Source organism: Narcine bancroftii, chromosome 1 (assembly GCF_036971445.1).
Source record: "Narcine bancroftii isolate sNarBan1 chromosome 1, sNarBan1.hap1, whole genome shotgun sequence".
Lineage (NCBI taxonomy): Eukaryota > Metazoa > Chordata > Chondrichthyes > Torpediniformes > Narcinidae > Narcine > Narcine bancroftii.
The window spans coordinates 99773205-99790425 of NC_091469.1; the positions used below are offsets into that span (position 1 = coordinate 99773205).

The window sequence follows — 17221 nt, forward strand, 5'->3', positions numbered from 1 at the left end:
ATCTTTGTGTGTTTCTTCAGGTGGTTGTTTTTCCAGACTCTTTTGTGTAGTCTTCCAAAGGCGCTATTTGCCTTGGCGAGTCTGTTGTCTATCTCTTTGTCGATCCTTGCATCAGATGAAATGGTGCAGCCGAGGTAGATAAACTGGTTGACTCCCTTCCTAATGAAAGCCGAACTGCCTCTCACTCCAGTGTGACAAGTACATCCCTTTACTTGCACGAATCCAGGGCATGCAAATTTTAATGGCAACAGCTGATATTTCTTGGCCAAATGTTATTGCCCAACAACTTTAAACTGCCAAAGCACTAATTCCCTCACTAAATCTCTGCACCACCCAAATTTTTGGCAACTTTTTTTCATGACATTCCTCTCGGGCGCTCTTGTTGGGTTGGAGTGCAATATATGAAAGACCTTGTTTCTTTCCAGTTGTGCCTCCCGCCTCATTTTCTCAATCTTGTTATCCGTGAACCAAAATGACGCGCGGATCATGAAGCAGGGTGGGCGGGGAGAAACATGTGACCTCACAGCCAACCAATCGCATGGTCGTTGAGTGGGATCGGAGGGTGCGCTGGTGTGAGTGGCTGAGGTGAGTGGTTTGCTGAGGGGGGAATGTGTCCGCTGTCAGACTGCGGCCTTGTGCTCGGGCTGAGCCTACAGGCGCGCCGTCCTGTCGCGTGGCCGCTCGGAAGCTGCCGGTGCCCTGTTGCAACCCCTCTCCCCGCCACCAGCCCTGGGAACGGAAGCCTCTGGTACAGGAGTAGTGACAGGGGCTCCGTGTGCCGGATGTTAGCCCGGGTCGGGGGAGTCTCGAGCCGGGGCAGGAGGGTGCTCTGGTCTCCGAGCCAGATCTGGGGCTGTTTCAGGCTGAGATGGGAGAGAAATGTCGTGACTAAGAGGGCTTGAAAGCTCATTCATAACATGCAGAAGGGTCCTTGTATAGTAAGGAAATCAAGAGATGTGATCATGGGAAGATTTTTTTAGGAACGGGCCCCTCACCCCATTGAGTCTGCACTCACCCATTGACACTAATTCTGCATGGATTTTTTATTTATTTTCCTTGCATGTTTATTAACTCTTCCTGATTGTGTCACTCACAGACTGGAGGCAATTTACTGACAATTGTCTACTATCTAGCAGGTGTTTGGAATATATGAATGGAAGTCCATGTGGCCACAGAGAACGTGCAAAAGACAGACAGCTCCCAAGGTCTGGATTGACTGGGTCTCTGGCGCTGTGAAGCAGCAACTCCATTAGTAACAACACTGTGCAGGCCACTAACATAATGCTGGAACATAAGAAAATGTGGAAGCAGTAGAGGGGATTGGCTGAGTTTCTAGCTGAATACCTTTTCCCCTTAGTGTCTTAATATCCAAATATCTAACATTTTCTGGTTTGAATCATCTCAATGACAACTTCCACGGCCCTCCAAGATGAATGATTCCATATTTGCCACCCTCTGAGAGAAGAAATTTCTTCACCTCGCAATGGCCTACCTATTATTCAATCTTGCCTAGTGGTTCTCAACCTTTTACTTTCCACTCACATACCACTTTAAGTATTCCCTATGATTAGTAAGTGATTGCTTAAGGTGGTATGTGGGTGGAAAGAAAAAAATTGAAAACCACTGTTTTAATCATACCTAATTGACTCGTTCTGTGCATGGTTTCATAACTCCAAAGGAAATGAGCCAATGACAATTTTTCTCAAGCAAAATATTTCAGTAACAATTAGGTCGAGAACAGTGATTCTCAGCCTTTCCTTCCCACTCACTTCTTTTCTTTTTTCTTTGGCTTGGCTTCGCGGACGAAGATTTATGGAGGGGTATGTCCACGTCTGCTGCATGCTCGTTGGTGACTGACAAGTCCGATGCGGGACAAGCAGGCACGGTTGCAGCGGTTGCAAGGGAAAATTGGTTGGTTGGGGTTGGGTGTTGGGTTTTTCCTCCTTTGTCTTTTGTCAGTGAGGTGGGCTCTGCGGTCTTCTTCAAAGGAGGTTGCTGTCCGCCGAACTGTGAGGCGCCCAGATGGTTGGAGGCGATATCAGCCCGCTGGCGGTGGTCAATGTGGCAGGCACCAAGAGATTTCTTTAAGCTGTCCTTGTACCTCTTCTTTGGTGCACCTCTGTCTCGGAGGCCAGTGGAGAGCTCGCCATAGAACACGATCTTGGGAAGGCGATGGTCCTCCATTCTGGACACGTGACCCACCCAGCGCAGTTGGGTCTTCAGCAGCGTGGATTCAATGCTTGCGGACTCTGCCAGCTCGAGTACTTCGATGTTGGTGATGAAGTCATTCCAATGAATGTTGAGGATGGAGCTGAGACAGCGCTGATGGAAGCGTTCTAGGAGCCGTAGGTGATGCCGGTAGAGGACCCATGATTCGGAGCCGAACAGGAGCGTGGGTATGACAACGGCTCTGTACACGCTGATCTTTGTGTGTTTCCCACTCACTTAGGGATTACTTAAAGTGGTATGTGAGTGGAAAGAAAATAGTTGAAAACCATTGGTCTAACCAGTTATGTCCAATAAGAACTTTTTAAACTTTAAAAAAAAACTTCACATGTTTCTAAATAAGAGAATGTAGGCTTACTCAATCTCGCCTTGAAACTACCATTCCTGGAACCAGTCTGAACTTTTTGCTGCAGGTTAAGCTCATTATTTATTAATGCGGAAAGGCTGCTTTTATACTGTTCAAGTTCCCGCCATTTTTGCTGATTGACTGAGTCAGCCGTATGAATAACAATAGTGGGCGGGAACATCCATGTATACGAGTGCCCTTCTTCCCAGCCTGTTTCTGCTGAGTTAGCTGGGAAACTTGACCAACGCCATTTTAGGGCTGTTGGTCTACTGCTGCCGCATGATGTGTCGGCCTGATCTCTGCAATTGCGGGTCCCCGCAAGTATATCGTTTTGAGGAAGGAGACCTGTTGAATGTGAAGAATCAACTCATTAGGCTTTTTCAGGTTCATTCTACGCGAAAAATGTGCCTGAAGAAGCAGAAGCAGCCCTTTAAATTGCCGTTCAGGTGGCAGCGTTTAAAGTGCAACGCTGGCCACCTGAAGGACACGGCTGCACAGGATGTGGCTCTGAGCACACTCTGGCTCCTGCCCATTGTCAGCTGTGATCACCAGTCTGACCCTTTAACATTCACTTTAGCCAGCTGCATTCAGGTGGCTGGGAGAGCCACTGAGTTGAGCTGATTATCCCTCAAGGAGGAGGGTTATGTAGCTCACCTCAAGAGCGCCTCCTGCACATTCAGGTGGCCTCAAAACAACCGCAAATTGCCTAAACTTGCGGCTTTACATCCGGGGCAATTGGTCACCTGAACTTCCAATCCTTCAAGCATAGAAAATTCCTGTTTTGCTACTCACCAAGTAAAGAAATGTATCCTTTATAATTAGCTATCTTTATAATTAGCTATCTTACTCCTGTACTCAAATCCTCTGTAATGGCCATCATATCTTTCACCATAAGTAAAACAGAAAATGCTGTAAATAGTGCATCATGCAACAATTATGGAAAAGGAGATGGTGTTAAGATTCATTTTCCAATACTATGGAGATCTAGACCACTGAACATTACTCAATTTCTCACATTATAAAAAAGTTTCTATTTTCAACGTCGAAGTGAATTGTTTCATTTTTTTCTCATTTTACTCCATCTGTCATCTTCATGTTTTCAAATTCAATTTGTTTCCACCCCTTGAAATTTCTTTACGTCCACCCTGCTTTGTAATGCTACCATAGATCACACTGAGGTCCAAACACTGACCCTTTCAAGATCCCACTTACCACAGCCCGGGAACCCAAGAAAGTTATGCTTGAACTGTTTGCCTTCTACCTGATGACCAGCTTCAGTCTGTCAGCATATTACCTCCAACTCCATGTGCTATAATCTTGTTAATCAAATTCCTACGGAAACTTATCAAGAGCCTTCTGAAAATTCAAATACACAAAAGGGCAGCGTGGTTACCACAATGCTATTACGGTGCCCGTGACCTGGGTTCGAATCCAGTGCTGTCTGTTATGGAGATTGTACGTTCTCCCGTGCCTGCATGAGTTTCCTCCAGATGCTCCATTTTTCTCCTGCCCATCAATAGCATGTTAATTGGTATATTTGGGGCGGGGGGGGGGGCACTGGCTTGTGGGCCAGAAGGGCCTGTTACCCTGCTTTATGTCTAAAAAAAATCAACTAATTTCCCATTATTGCAGCTGACACATCCTCAAAGAATTTCAGATAATTAGTTTTCCATTCGAAAATTCATGCTGATCCTGTTTAATTTTAACATTATCTTTAAGGTTTTCTGTAATTAAATTCTTTGTTTATGGATTCCATAATTTTCTCTGGGTATTGACAGGCTAGTGAGTTGGTAGTTCCCCCTTTTTACTTTCCATCTCTGGGATCATATGTTACCTCCATACCATAGACAATTGCAGAATCTAAAGAATCTAAAACTTTCGAAGTTTGGCAGGTGGGGGAATCAGATTGTGAATGCAAGATGCTATGAATCCTATGTTGAGGAAAGATAGGAAGGGGGAAAATCATAAATGCAACCAGTCAGAAAGGTTGAAATGTGTCTATTTTAAAGATAGGAATATAAGGATTAAAGGGAATGAACTTAGAGCTTGGATCAGTACATGGAACTATGATGTTGTAGCCATTACTGAAAACTGGCTGGAGGAAGGACAGGATTGGATGATGCAGGTACCAGGGTATAGCTGTTTTTTTTTTAAATAGGAGTGGAGGAAGAAGAGGGTAGGTGTTGCTTAAGGATAGTATCACATCTGTACAGAAGGAAGACACTGAGGAAGATAAGTCCATTGAATCAGTATGGGTGGAAATCAGAAATAGGAAGGAAGCCATCGCTGTGCTAGGAGTAGTCTATAGGCCCCCAAATAGTCTCCTGGACACTGAGGAACAGATAAGCAGGCAGATTTTAGAATGGTGCAGGAAATGCGGGATTGGAGTCATGGGAGATTTTAACTTGCCTAATATTAACTGGGACCTCCTGATTGCAAAGGAGAGAGATGGAGCTGAATTTGTTAGGTGTGTTCAAGAAGGATTCTTGACGCAGTATGTGGACAGGCTGACGAGAGGAGAGGCCATACTAGATCTGGTGTTGGGTAACAAACCAGGTCAAGTGGTAGACCTCTTGGGGGAGCACTTTGGTTAAAGTGATCACAACTCCCTTAGCTTCAGTATAGCTATAGAAAAAGACAAACTCAGCCTAAATAGGAGAGTGATTAACTGGGTAAGAACTAATTATGAAAGGATTAGGCAGGAACTAGGGAATATTAATTAGAAAAAGATGTTCAAGGGGGACAGCACAGAGTAACGTTGAAGAAGTTAAGGGACCAATTGATCTCGGTCCAGGACAGGTTTGTCCCACTAGGACAAGGAAAAAATGGTAGGAAAAGGGAACTGTGGATGACAAAACAGGTAAAGCGACTTGTAGAGAGGAAGAAGCAAGCCTATATCAGATATAGGAAGCAGGGAACAGTTAGAGCTCATGAGAAATATGTAGAAGCCAGGAAGAAGCTTAAGAAGGAAATTAGGAGAGCTCAAAGGGGACACGAAAAGGCCTTGGCAGGCAGGATTAAAGATACCCCAAGGCATTCTATGCTTATGTTTAAAAAAAATGACAAAAGTGAAAGTAAGACCTCTAAAAGATAAAAGAAGCAGCGTTGCGAGAAGTGGTGGAGGTAGGGGAGGTCCTGAATGAATACTTTGCATCAGTATTTACACGAGAAAAGGACCTTGATCAGGATGAAGTCAAAATAGACCAGGACTATGTGCTGGACAATGGGATGATTAAGAGGAAGTGTTAGATTTTCTAAATAACATCAAGATTGATGTCCCCGGGACCGGATGAGATATACCCTAGGTTGCTGTGGGAGGTAAGAGAAGAACTTGCAGGAGCATTAGCTATGGTCTTTGAATCCTCTTTAACTACAGAGTAGGTGCCAGAGGATTGGAAAATGGCAAATAGAGACCCTTTGTTTAAAAAAGGTAATAAGGAGAATCCTGGGAATTATAGACCAGTGAATCTCACATTAGTGGTGTGTAAACTATTGGAAAGGATTCTTAATGATAGGATCTACCAGTATTTGGAGAGGTATAATTTACTCAAGAACAGTCAGCATGGCTTTGTAAAGTAAAGGTTGTGCTTCATGAGCCTAATTGAGTTCTTTGAGGAAGGGATGAAAGAAATTGATGAGGGTAGGGTGGTAGATGTGGTCTATATGGATTTCAGTAAGGTTTCTGATAGGTCCCCCATCCGGAAGGTCGAGAGGCATGGGATCAGTTGATCCTTGGCTGTCTGGATAAAAAATTGGCTTGCAGAAAGACAGAGAGTAGTGGTGATTAGGAAGTACTCTGCTTGGAGGGCAATGACTAGTGGAGTGCCACAGGGATCAGTTCTTGATCCCTTGCTTTTCGTGATTTTTGTAAAAGATCTGGATGATGATACAGAAGGTTGGATGAGTAAGTTTGCAGATAACCTGAAGATTGAAGGAATTGTAGATGGAGCGGAAGGTTATCAGAGGTTGCAAGAGGACACAGACAGGATGCAGTGTTAGAAAAATGGCAAATGGAGTTCAATCCGGACAAGTGTGAGGTGATGCATTTTGGCAGGACAAATCAAAAATCTGAGTACAGGGTTAGCACTCAGTTAATTAAGAGCACGGATGAACAGAGGGATTTTGGGATTCATGTCCATACATCCCTCAAGGTAGTTGCTCAGTTTGATAGGATAGTTAAAAAAGCCTATGGGATTCTGGGCTTCATTAATAGGGGGATTGTGTATAAGAGTAGAGAAGTCATGTTGCAGCTTTATAAATCTCTGGTGAGACCACATTTGGATTATTGTGTCCAGTTCTGGATGCCTCATTATAGGAAGGATGTGGAGGCTATGGAAAGGGTGCAGAGGAGATTTACCAGGATGTTGCCTGGATAGGAGGGCATGTCTTATGAGGCAAAGTTGGCAAAGCTGGGACTTTTCTCTGGAGTGTAGAAGGATGAGAGGGGACTTGATTGAGGTCTACAAGATTATGAGAGGCATAGATAGGTTGGACAACCAATACCTGTTTCCTAGGGTGGGAATAACAACCACTAGAGGACATTTGTATAAGATTAAGGCAGGGAAGTATCAGGAAGATATCAGGGGAGAGAGACAGCAGGACAAGAGACCGGCAGCACGAGTCGGGTGAGCGAGGTGGGGAGGGAGATGGCAGCGCAACTGGAGGGGGGTGGGGGTGGATAGGGCAGCACAATTCGGTAAATCTGGCTTTTCAAAATCTGGAAAAATTGAAATTCGGAACACAGTGTCCCCCAAGGATTCCAGATAAAGAATTGTGTACTTTATTGTAGACCTGAGGTTGTTTTGCCATGGGCAACATCCTTTCTGTGTGAAACTTGAAAGGCTGCAGACGCTGCGATTTTTGTAAAAACACACCAAAATACGGGAGGAGCTCAGTCATGTATCCTCCTTGTCTGACCACTTGGAATTGTTTGTTTCAGTGATGTCTTTTCTCATTCTGTGAAACTGAGCAGATTAAGTCTCTCTTCTTTGATGTTTCCTCATTGAAACAAACTGCCTTTCAGGAACCAGTCAGGTGAATGTTCACTTCCTTTATAGCAATTTTGTACACAATACTCCAGGTGTGCTCTTGCCAAACTCCTTTTTAATTGTAGAGAATCATGATTATCCTTGGTCTTGTAGTGAAGGCCAATACATTTGCCTTTCTAACTGGCATATTAGGTTTTATGATTTTAATACAAGGAGATGCAGGTTCCTTTGAACTTCAACAATTACCATTCTCTCAACTTTAAAAAAAAGCAGCATATTTTTTTCCCCAGCCAGAATAATCTTATTTATTTTCATACTATACTCCTTTTGTCTTGTTGTTCCCATTCATTCAGGCTGTATTCTTGTCACCACTCATACTTCTGTTTTTTGTGTTATTGGCAATCATGTCTAAAGCATTATGCAGTTTTCCAAAGTTGTAAAAGACTTGAAAATGAGGCACAGGTTTATTGTAATAAATTTCTTCATGTGGTACAGAATGTAAAAATCCAAGAGTTAGGACTTCGCATAAAACAATTTTCTCTACCTAATTTTGGGCTCCATGAAATTTTTTTAAATTTAAATTTAAGCATACAGCAAGGTAACAGGCCATTTCAGCCCAGTGCTGCCCCATTTATACCCAATTAACCTACATTCCCTGGAATGTTTCGAACGGTGGGAGGAAACCGGAGCCCCTAGGTAAAACCCACACAGACATGGGGAGAAAGTACAAACTCCTTACATATAGTGCCGGACTTGAACTCTAGTCCCGATCACTGGCGCTGTAAAGGTGTTGCGCTAATTGCTATGCCAACCACGTCGGCCCTTTTGAAGAGCTGTTATGGATACTGTTGAAATACAGAAAACACAGCAGCTTGTTTATCCAAACATGAGAAGGCTGATGCTGGAATCTAAAGCAAAAAAAAAACTGCTGGACGAACTCAACGGTCAAGGATAATGATGATTCCTGACAATTATAAAGTAGTTTGGAGAAACCACACCTGGAGTATTGTGTACAAAGTTGCCATAAAGGAACAAGAATAATGTAGTCGAAGGTATGGAGTTCCCTTCCAGAGTGCCAGCAGAAATCAGCTTCAATAGTGAATAATAAGATGTTGGAGCAAAGTGTGTAAATATGAGTATGTCTTTTTTAACATGGAATTCAAAATGCAGAAGTGAAGTGGCAAAACTGTATAACTGAACATTTTTCCCTTCAAATCCTTGAAATATCCTATATATTTTTGAGCATGCAGATAGGTCTGACAATGGTCAGTAATGTTAAATGAGGAACAAATCTTGGCCAGTCATCTGGTAAAACTCTTCCCTAAATAGTACTTTGAGATTTGTTTTACGGTCTAAAAAGACTCATACCACCTGAAGTAATCCCAAGAGCACCTATGGCATCCTCTGGTCCTCGGACAATGTCATACTTTTGGTTCAATGGATTTAATTGAATGCCTACAATCCACTGTTGTTGGTTTTCACTGGAATTTTGGAGAACTGCTAATTATTTGCAGCCTTTCTGATTTTAGTTTCATAAATAGTCACTGCCTTCCTGAAAATCTATTGTCTAAAGGGCTGAAAATGTATCACCAGCCAATAATTCCTAGTTCCCTATAATATCTGTTCAAAATAATAGGTCTTGGCCAACGATATGACTGTTATGAGTCCAGAGGACCCCAAAACCCAGCAGCAATAGAAATTCACCAAGACAAATGGTTACTTAAACAAAAGATTTTAATTTTCTTTAAACATAAAAACAGGATCAAACTTTAACTTATTAACTGAACCAAACTTAACCCCCTTCTAATTTAAGCTCACATGTATGTAATATATATAAGTTCAGGAAAGTTCTTTGATTCAGTCAAATCATTCACTTCTCACTCCTCCAAGGTCACCGGTATCAGACAATTCTCGGTTTCAGAGAGAGATTTGTTGCTCGTTGAACACACCCACCCACACACACACACACACACACACACACACACAAACTGTCACTTCATTGTCTTGCCGAAGAAACTTGCTCCATCATGGGTTTTCCAAATGATAACCTCTTCTTCCAGGTCACCACAGAGTTCCTCGTTTCCCTTATTTCAGGAGAAACACTCTTGCCATCTATTTCCTCTTGTAAGGACTACAAGGTTTTCAACTCAGAACCTGTCTTCAAAATGGGGTTTTCAACAAGCCTACCAGCTTTCCATGTTGCAGCCTCAAAAACCACTGTAGAATTGCAGAATTGACCTCTCTCTCCTCCCAAAGAATCACATTTTTCTCTCTCTTTGTATGCAAAACTACATGACCCCTCTTAGAACTGCAAACTGCAACCAGGCAGAAAGCTGGCACCGGAATCAGTTTCTGCCTCAACATCTGTTGCTTTAAAGACAATAGTCCATTTATTCCACAACATCAGTCCAATTAACACCTACTAGTGAAGTCTCCATTGACGTTCTTCAAAGTTTCTGTAAAGTGACTGTGGACATGTTCTCTGCTTATGCATAGCTCTTTCATTTCAAATGAAATGTGTTAAGAGAAATGTTAATGTCTGGTTATGAAGTGACCAACACTAAACCCCACACAATCTATCTCTTTTATAGGCATATTCATATATAATATAACCTGTAACATCACATTCAAGGTTTTTTTAGAGGAATGCTTCAACTATTCTTGGATTGTCACGTTCTTGAACAACTCAATTGTTTTCCTTAAAATAAAATCAGATGGAGCTTGTAAAGGGTAAAGGAAAGTTAGTCATGGAATCATACAGCATTGAAACTCCTGCCTATATGGCCATGCCAGCCATTGTTTGTACTGTCATTCATAGTTCTCAGGCCATATTGATGGGATAAGGCACCCCAACTTGTGACCTATGCAACTTACGCCCATCCGCACATGTGACTGAATTTTTTTTAAAAATAGAAGAAAAACTATAAAATTTATGCAGTTTTTGTATTTGACAAACTATGACAGGGATGCAGGGCATGTAAGAGCCAAAATATGCGTACTTACCTTGTTAGTCAGTGTCCCAGGGTCCATTGGCTTGATGTGGCCATCTTGATTCTTGTGTGCATGCGCAACTCATTGGCGCATGCACGTATGGTTTGCGTATTGGAGTTTGGATGGGGCATGCGCAAGAGTTAAGCTCCCTGATGATATTGAATCTGTGACCATCATTCTCGTGCATGCCCCACCCAAACTCCAATAAGCAAACCCATGTGCCAACCGAAGACTCATGCATGTGCACAGGAATCAAGATGGCTGCTCCCAGCTTCCATCCCTGGAATGCCAACTAAAAGGTAAGTATGGACCAGAATGTGGAAAGATACGCCAAGGTTGATCGACAAATTGAGAAAGCCTTAAGTTATTATCGTCAAATCTACGATGAAAAAAGATTTGATTAAAAAGTTTGCTTTAAGACTTCGATACTCCACATGCATGGGCAAAATTCCTACTTGCGTCCATTTCGAGATACAACCGATCTTTTGGTTCCAGTTATGGTCATAAGTTGGGAAGTGTGTGTGTGTTTATTTATACAGACATACATATACACGTTATGCAGCACTTAATGTCCACGATACTTTATGTGAAATTGGGCGTTATGCTATGTGGATGTTGTGCGAACACCATATTATATACTTTGCAAAGCTATATGGGATACAACAGTGTACCTGTAAACTTGTAAGTAGGGATCAGTGTGGAGACTGACATGGGGCTGTGGGGAGAGACCAGGGCAGTGGGATCAGTGAGGGGACTGATAACAGGGCTGTGGGGAAAGTGCAGGGCAGTGGGATTAGCTGGGACTGATACAGGGCTGTGGAGAGAGAATGCAGTAGTCGAATCAGTTTGGGTATACAGTATACAATTTCCTATAGCTACCAATTGATCTTTCTAAATTGCTACAGACTTGCTCATAACTGAATAATTTGGGACCAGGGACCTATCTGCAGTATAGATTAGATATATATATTTATATACACATACATTACATATTTTTCTGAATTCAACCCATAGACCACTGTGTCATAGTGTTTCAAGTGTTCATCTGAATACTTGTATATTGTGGAAATGCCTGCCTGCATCACTCATTCAGATTGATACATAATGCATCAGACCTAGAAAAAGTTAAAGGTGTTGAAAATTTTAACATATATAGAGGAAGGGAAAGGGAGCAGAGTAGGTATGAATGAAGGAGAAGGTCTGATAAGGCAGAAGATAACAGAGAATACTTGTCAAAAGGGATGATGGTTTTGGGGTAATAGAAGGTGGAAGTGGGTGTAAATAATCACAAAATAAAATATAAAGGAGGTGCAAATGGAAATATCAGCTTTGGTAATAACTATCTTCTTACTTCATATTTCTAGCCGCTGGAATTTTTAGTATTTGGTTTTAGCAAACATGGGCAGACTGAGCCTGAGCTGAATTGCCAAACCAATTAAGTGTTGAAGGCTGTAAAGCACCTAATTGCATGAAGAAATACTATTTGTTAAGCTTACATTGAACTTCGTTATTTCTCTATTTGTGTTTTAGGGAAGAAAAATGGCTGAGAGACCAGAGGACTTGAACCTGCCAAATGCAGTCATTACTAGGATTATAAAAGAAGCGGTGAATACTGTTTTGTTACAGTTCAGAGATGTACAGGCTGTATCTCTTTAATCCAGCGACATTAGGACCTGGCCATTGCTGCACCACAGAAAATGCCAGAAAACAGAAATTGACCCCTAAGGGATCCCCTATGTAAAGATATCGAAGGTAGAAAAAAGTTTAAAACAGGAAATCATACTGTTTTAGCACAACACCTTTACTACCGTGCCAGCGATTGGGACATTAGTATAAACTTACAGACAATCCTGGTCCCGACTGCTGGTGTTGTAAAAGTTGAATCTGCCGCCGTTAGTAAAAACTCCTTACAGACAGCGGGGGTCTCAAACCCCAGTCCCGATCCCTGGCGCTGTAAAGGTTGAATCCATCACTGTTAGTACAAACTCCTTATAGATAGCATGAGACTCAGAACTCGGTCCCGATCACAGTAGATTTAATCTTTACAGCGCCAGTGATTGGGACCCGGGTCCATATCCCACGCTGTTTGTAATGAGTTTGTACTAACAGTGGCAGGTTGAAACGTGCCGGACCATGTGAGTTGCTGGACCACTGAGCGGCGGATAAGAGAGGTGCAACCTGTACGTGTAATGATTTAGCTGGGTAAACAGTATTTTTCTGCCTGGAACTATTACTGCTATTTTTAGCAAGAAACAGCTGATAAATGTTTTATTTTCATAATAAGTAGGTAACAATTTTTAGTGTGCATTATTTGCTTAAAACAAAAATGCTTTTTGTAATTAATTGTGTTTTTATATATTTTGAACACTGACCAAAATGGGATAACAGGCCCCCAACAATATTTAAAAAGACCTTATAATACAACTGGTTTGTGATGCAAAAAGGGACTGGTGTGTTTATTGGCTCAATGATGAAATTGAAAGTTTGAATGTTAGCCCTTTCTACAAACTGCAGAGTATGTGCATTGCAGTCTGATCCATCAAAGAACTTGCTATGTGAATTTTACTGCCATTGCCTGTAATTCAAAACATATCATGTATATTATATATTTGGAATTGATCAAGGGTTAACCATTCCAATTTGTCACTGAATGTATTTTGGACACTGAATTATCCAACGTTATGAGAAATAATGTTTGCATGTTGCTTACTTGAAGGTAGAGGAAGTTGGAATTATTCCTCTGCATTCACAACAATTTTCTCTTCAATTCTCTCTTTCCACATAAATCTGCAATCATATTCATACTGATCCACTCGATTGTGGATTCCACTTTGTGAACATTAATTGTAGGAAGTGATTGACCTCATTTGGATCTTTATAAATGCTGGCTTTCTGTAAAATTAATTTGTCCCTTGGACATTTATGAAATGAGGGAATATGTTAGAACAAGATGAAAAAGAATGTTAACGTCTCTGGGAATTGTTTGTTTGCAGTTGGCTGTGAACAAATGCAGCCAGAATAGGTGTTGGGAGGTACTATTTTATTTTCCTCTAAGCCAATTTCTATGATATTAGTTAATGGAGCAGGGTAACATGAAATTACAGAAGACTCTTTTAGACAACCCCAATTTAAAAAAAATCCTTGCAGTCAAATTTCAGCGGCTGAACGTAAAATTGTTGTACATTGGTGATATGGCTTATTAATAATTCTTTGCAGGCTCGTTTGTGGCTGACAAGTCTGATGCGGGACAGGCAGACACGATTGCAGCGGTTGCAGGGGAAAATTGGTTGGTTGGGGTTGGGTGTTGGGTTTTTCCTCCTTTGCCTTTTGTCAGTGAGGTGGGCTCTGCGGTCTTCTTCAAAGGAGGTTGCTGCCCGCCAAACTGTGAGGCGCCAAGATGCACGGTTTGAGGCGTTATCAGCCCACTGGCGGTGGTCAATGTGGCAGGCACCAAGAGATTTCTTTAGGCAGTCCTTGTACCTTTTCTTTGGTGCACCTCTGTCACGGTGGCCAGTGGAGAGCTCGCCATATAACACGATCTTGGGAAGGCGATGGTCCTCCATTCTGGAGACGTGACCCATCCAGCGCAGCTGGATCTTCAGCAGCGTGGACTCGATGCTGTCGACCTCTGCCATCTCGAGTACTTCGACGTTAGGGATGTAAGCGCTCCAATGGATGTTGAGGATGGAGCGGAGACAACGCTGGTGGAAGCGTTCTAGGAGCCGTAGGTGGTGCCGGTAGAGGACCCATGATTCGGAGCCGAACAGGAGTGTGGGTATGACAACGGCTCTGTATACGCTTATCTTTGTGAGGTTTTTCAGTTGGTTGTTTTTCCAGACTCTTTTGTGTAGTCTTCCAAAGGCGCTATTTGCCTTGGCGAGTCTGTTGTCTATCTCATTGTCGATCCTTGCATCTGATGAAATGGTGCAGCCGAGATAGGTAAACTGGTTGACCGTTTTGAGTTTTGTGTGCCCGATGGAGATGTGAGGGGGCTGGTAGTCATGGTGGGGAGCTGGCTGATGGAGGACCTCAGTTTTCTTCAGGCTGACTTCCAGGCCAAACATTTTGGCAGTTTCCGCAAAGCAGGACGTCAAGCGCTGAAGAGCTGGCTCTGAATGGGCAACTAAAGCGGCATCGTCTGCAAAGAGTAGTTCTCGGACAAGTTTCTCTTGTGTCTTGGTGGCGCCTCACAGTTTGGCGGGCAGCAACCTCCTTTGAAGAAGACCGCAGAGCCCACCTCACTGACAAAAGGCAAAGGAGGAAAAACCCAACACCCAACCCCAACCAACCAATTTTCCCCTGCAACCGCTGCAATCGTGTCTGCCTGTCCTGCATCGGACTTGTCAGCCACAAACGAGCCTGCAGCTGACGTGGACTTTTTACCCCCTCCATAAATCTTTGTCCGCGAAGCCAAGCCAAAGAAAGAATTCTTTCTAGCTATAATTTTGAGTTGTGCTATTGTTTCTCTTCTCTCTATCAGAGATTATGTATTTCATTAATTTATTCTTCTCTTTAGCTCCCAGATGGAGTGAATATATCAAAAGAAGCTCGCAGTGCAATATCCCGAGCAGCTAGTGTTTTTGTTCTTTATGCAACTTCCTGGTGAGAAACTCTCCTTTACCTGTAATGTGCATTGCAGTAAAGTTCCATAATTTTGCCATATCACCGTTATTTGCTGTAATTTAAGAGTGGCACAGTCTTGATTTCACATGTTGTGAATTCTGTGCTGGCAGAAATGAAGGAAACGAAGGATGATAAACTTTATCATGATCTCAGGGCTTCTCAAAGGACCATCAGCAACAAAAATCCACAGTTGAGAAAGAGTATGGTTATAGTCTAAAAATATCTCTACAATCTGCCCCATCACGATTGACATCCAATTTAGTCCTGTTTAATGAAATAGCTTTGTTCTGTTTGAGCTAGACTTTCTTGGAATTGTATAGCGACTACCCGAACTTATTTCACATAAAATTCAACAGTTAACAGAAACGTTACATTCCTTTCTTTTGAATGATTTCAATGCTGAAACTTTACTAGTTCATTGATATGAATCATTTCATTGATTTCTATTAGTTTCTTTCCAGTTTATATTTACTGATGCATAGTTATCTGCACTTAACAAAGTTATGAATGTTTTCTATTCTTGATGCAGATCACCTAGATTTCATAAGAAATGCAAATATTTTTTACATTTGTGACAGAAACAAAAAGAGGCTTAAGTTTAATCAAGGCAGAAAGGAGGGAGCAGGATTCTCATTCCAAATGAGCCAGTGTTTTGCATTCATTAAATTTATTCTTGTACAGTATTTGTCCTTCAGAGGTTTGTTATACCCTTTTATATTCTCCCACTCCAGGAAATAAACTGTCACTATTCACCTTATCAATGCCCCTCATGGTTATATAGACCCCAGTAAGATTCTCTTTCAACCTCCTACGCTCAATGGAAAACAGGCCCAGTTTTTCCAATATTTCACAATTACAACTTCTCTATTCCTGGCAATAACCACCTTTGTATTCTTTCCAACTTTATAATATCCTTTCTGCAGCTTGGCCAATCAAGACTGCGTACAATAGTGTGGCATCATGAATATCTTGTGTAACTTCAACATTATGTTCCAACACTTATTTAATTGTATTAGTGAAAAGAGTGTCCCTTACGCTCTTTTCAGTATCTACCTGTGCTGTCAGCTTTAATAAGCTATGTGGCTGTATCGCTAAGTCCCGCTAATCCACAACACTATTTAGAGTAAGCTTGGTCTAGTTTGATTTATTCAAATTGCATTTCTCTGAGTAAAGCTGCATCTGCATTCCTGAGTCCAGTTCTCCACTCTGGATACAATCTAAAGCCCCTTTTCCATTGGCATTCCAGTTAATTGGCTGAGCAGTGTCCCAAGACAGGAAGCCCTTTGTGCCATTTCCACTGGGCCACTCTTAACTGGGACACTAATTGCTTTTCCACTCAACACATTCATCCCCAGGGATTGGAGTGAACTGGAAACGTGTGACTTTCTGCTGTCCTGTTTCCACTGGTTTTATCAGCACACCAGCGTCAGCAAATGCCAGGGATATGAGTAGGGGTAGAGGCAGTTAATCCCCAGTGTAAAATGGCATCATTTGACGCTAGCATGCAGACACTGTTCCTTTTCCACTGAACTCTATCCCAGTAAATTCCCAATTAATTCCTGGGACAGGGTGCCAGTGGAAAAGGGGCTTAAGACTGCTAATATATCATTTCTGATGCAGACATAGTCTAGAACAGCCATGGTGGCTATAGCACATTTAAATAAATGCCTTGATTTCTTTTCACCACTTAACATAAATATATTTTGTGTTTTTTTGGTTGGTAGGAGAGAAGTACGGAAGAAACCAAAACTTAACTGCCTCGTAGAGAAGAGGGCCCATAAACTTTGACTAGAGTCCTATGGAGGCCATAGCCGAAAAAAGGTTGAGAACGGCTGTTCTGAGCTATCTTTAGTTAACTCTCTCCTCTACAGAAATTCAATAGGATCAGTCAGAAAATTGCTGTGGCTGTAAGAGCAGATTGGGCTAATTATCCTGCAGCAAGTGATAAACTTCCTGACACCCAAAAGTTTTTCCAAGGCACAAGAGAATGAAAAAAACAGAAAATATTCAGCAGGTTTGTCACCATTTGTGGGGAGAGAACCAGAAT

At 42.1% G+C, this 17221-nt stretch overlaps 1 protein-coding gene across 7 annotated transcripts in view; it reads left to right on the forward strand.

Moving 5' to 3' along the window:
* pole3 (polymerase (DNA directed), epsilon 3 (p17 subunit)) overlaps window positions 1-17221 on the forward strand; it is a 143542-nt gene that overhangs the window by 94779 nt on the left and 31542 nt on the right. For 6 of the 7 annotated variants that reach the window (XR_011356328.1, XM_069933574.1, XM_069933617.1 and 3 more), the window contains 2 exons: window positions 12082-12156; window positions 15068-15153. Coding sequence is in view for 5 of the 7 variants with exons in the window: in XM_069933574.1 (XP_069789675.1) it covers window positions 12082-12156; window positions 15068-15153 (161 nt within the window). In the remaining 2 variants the exon portion in view is untranslated. Of the gene's footprint in view, window positions 1-12081; window positions 12157-15067; window positions 15154-17221 lie in introns of those variants that run through there. The other variant, XR_011356329.1, reaches the window with a different exon arrangement.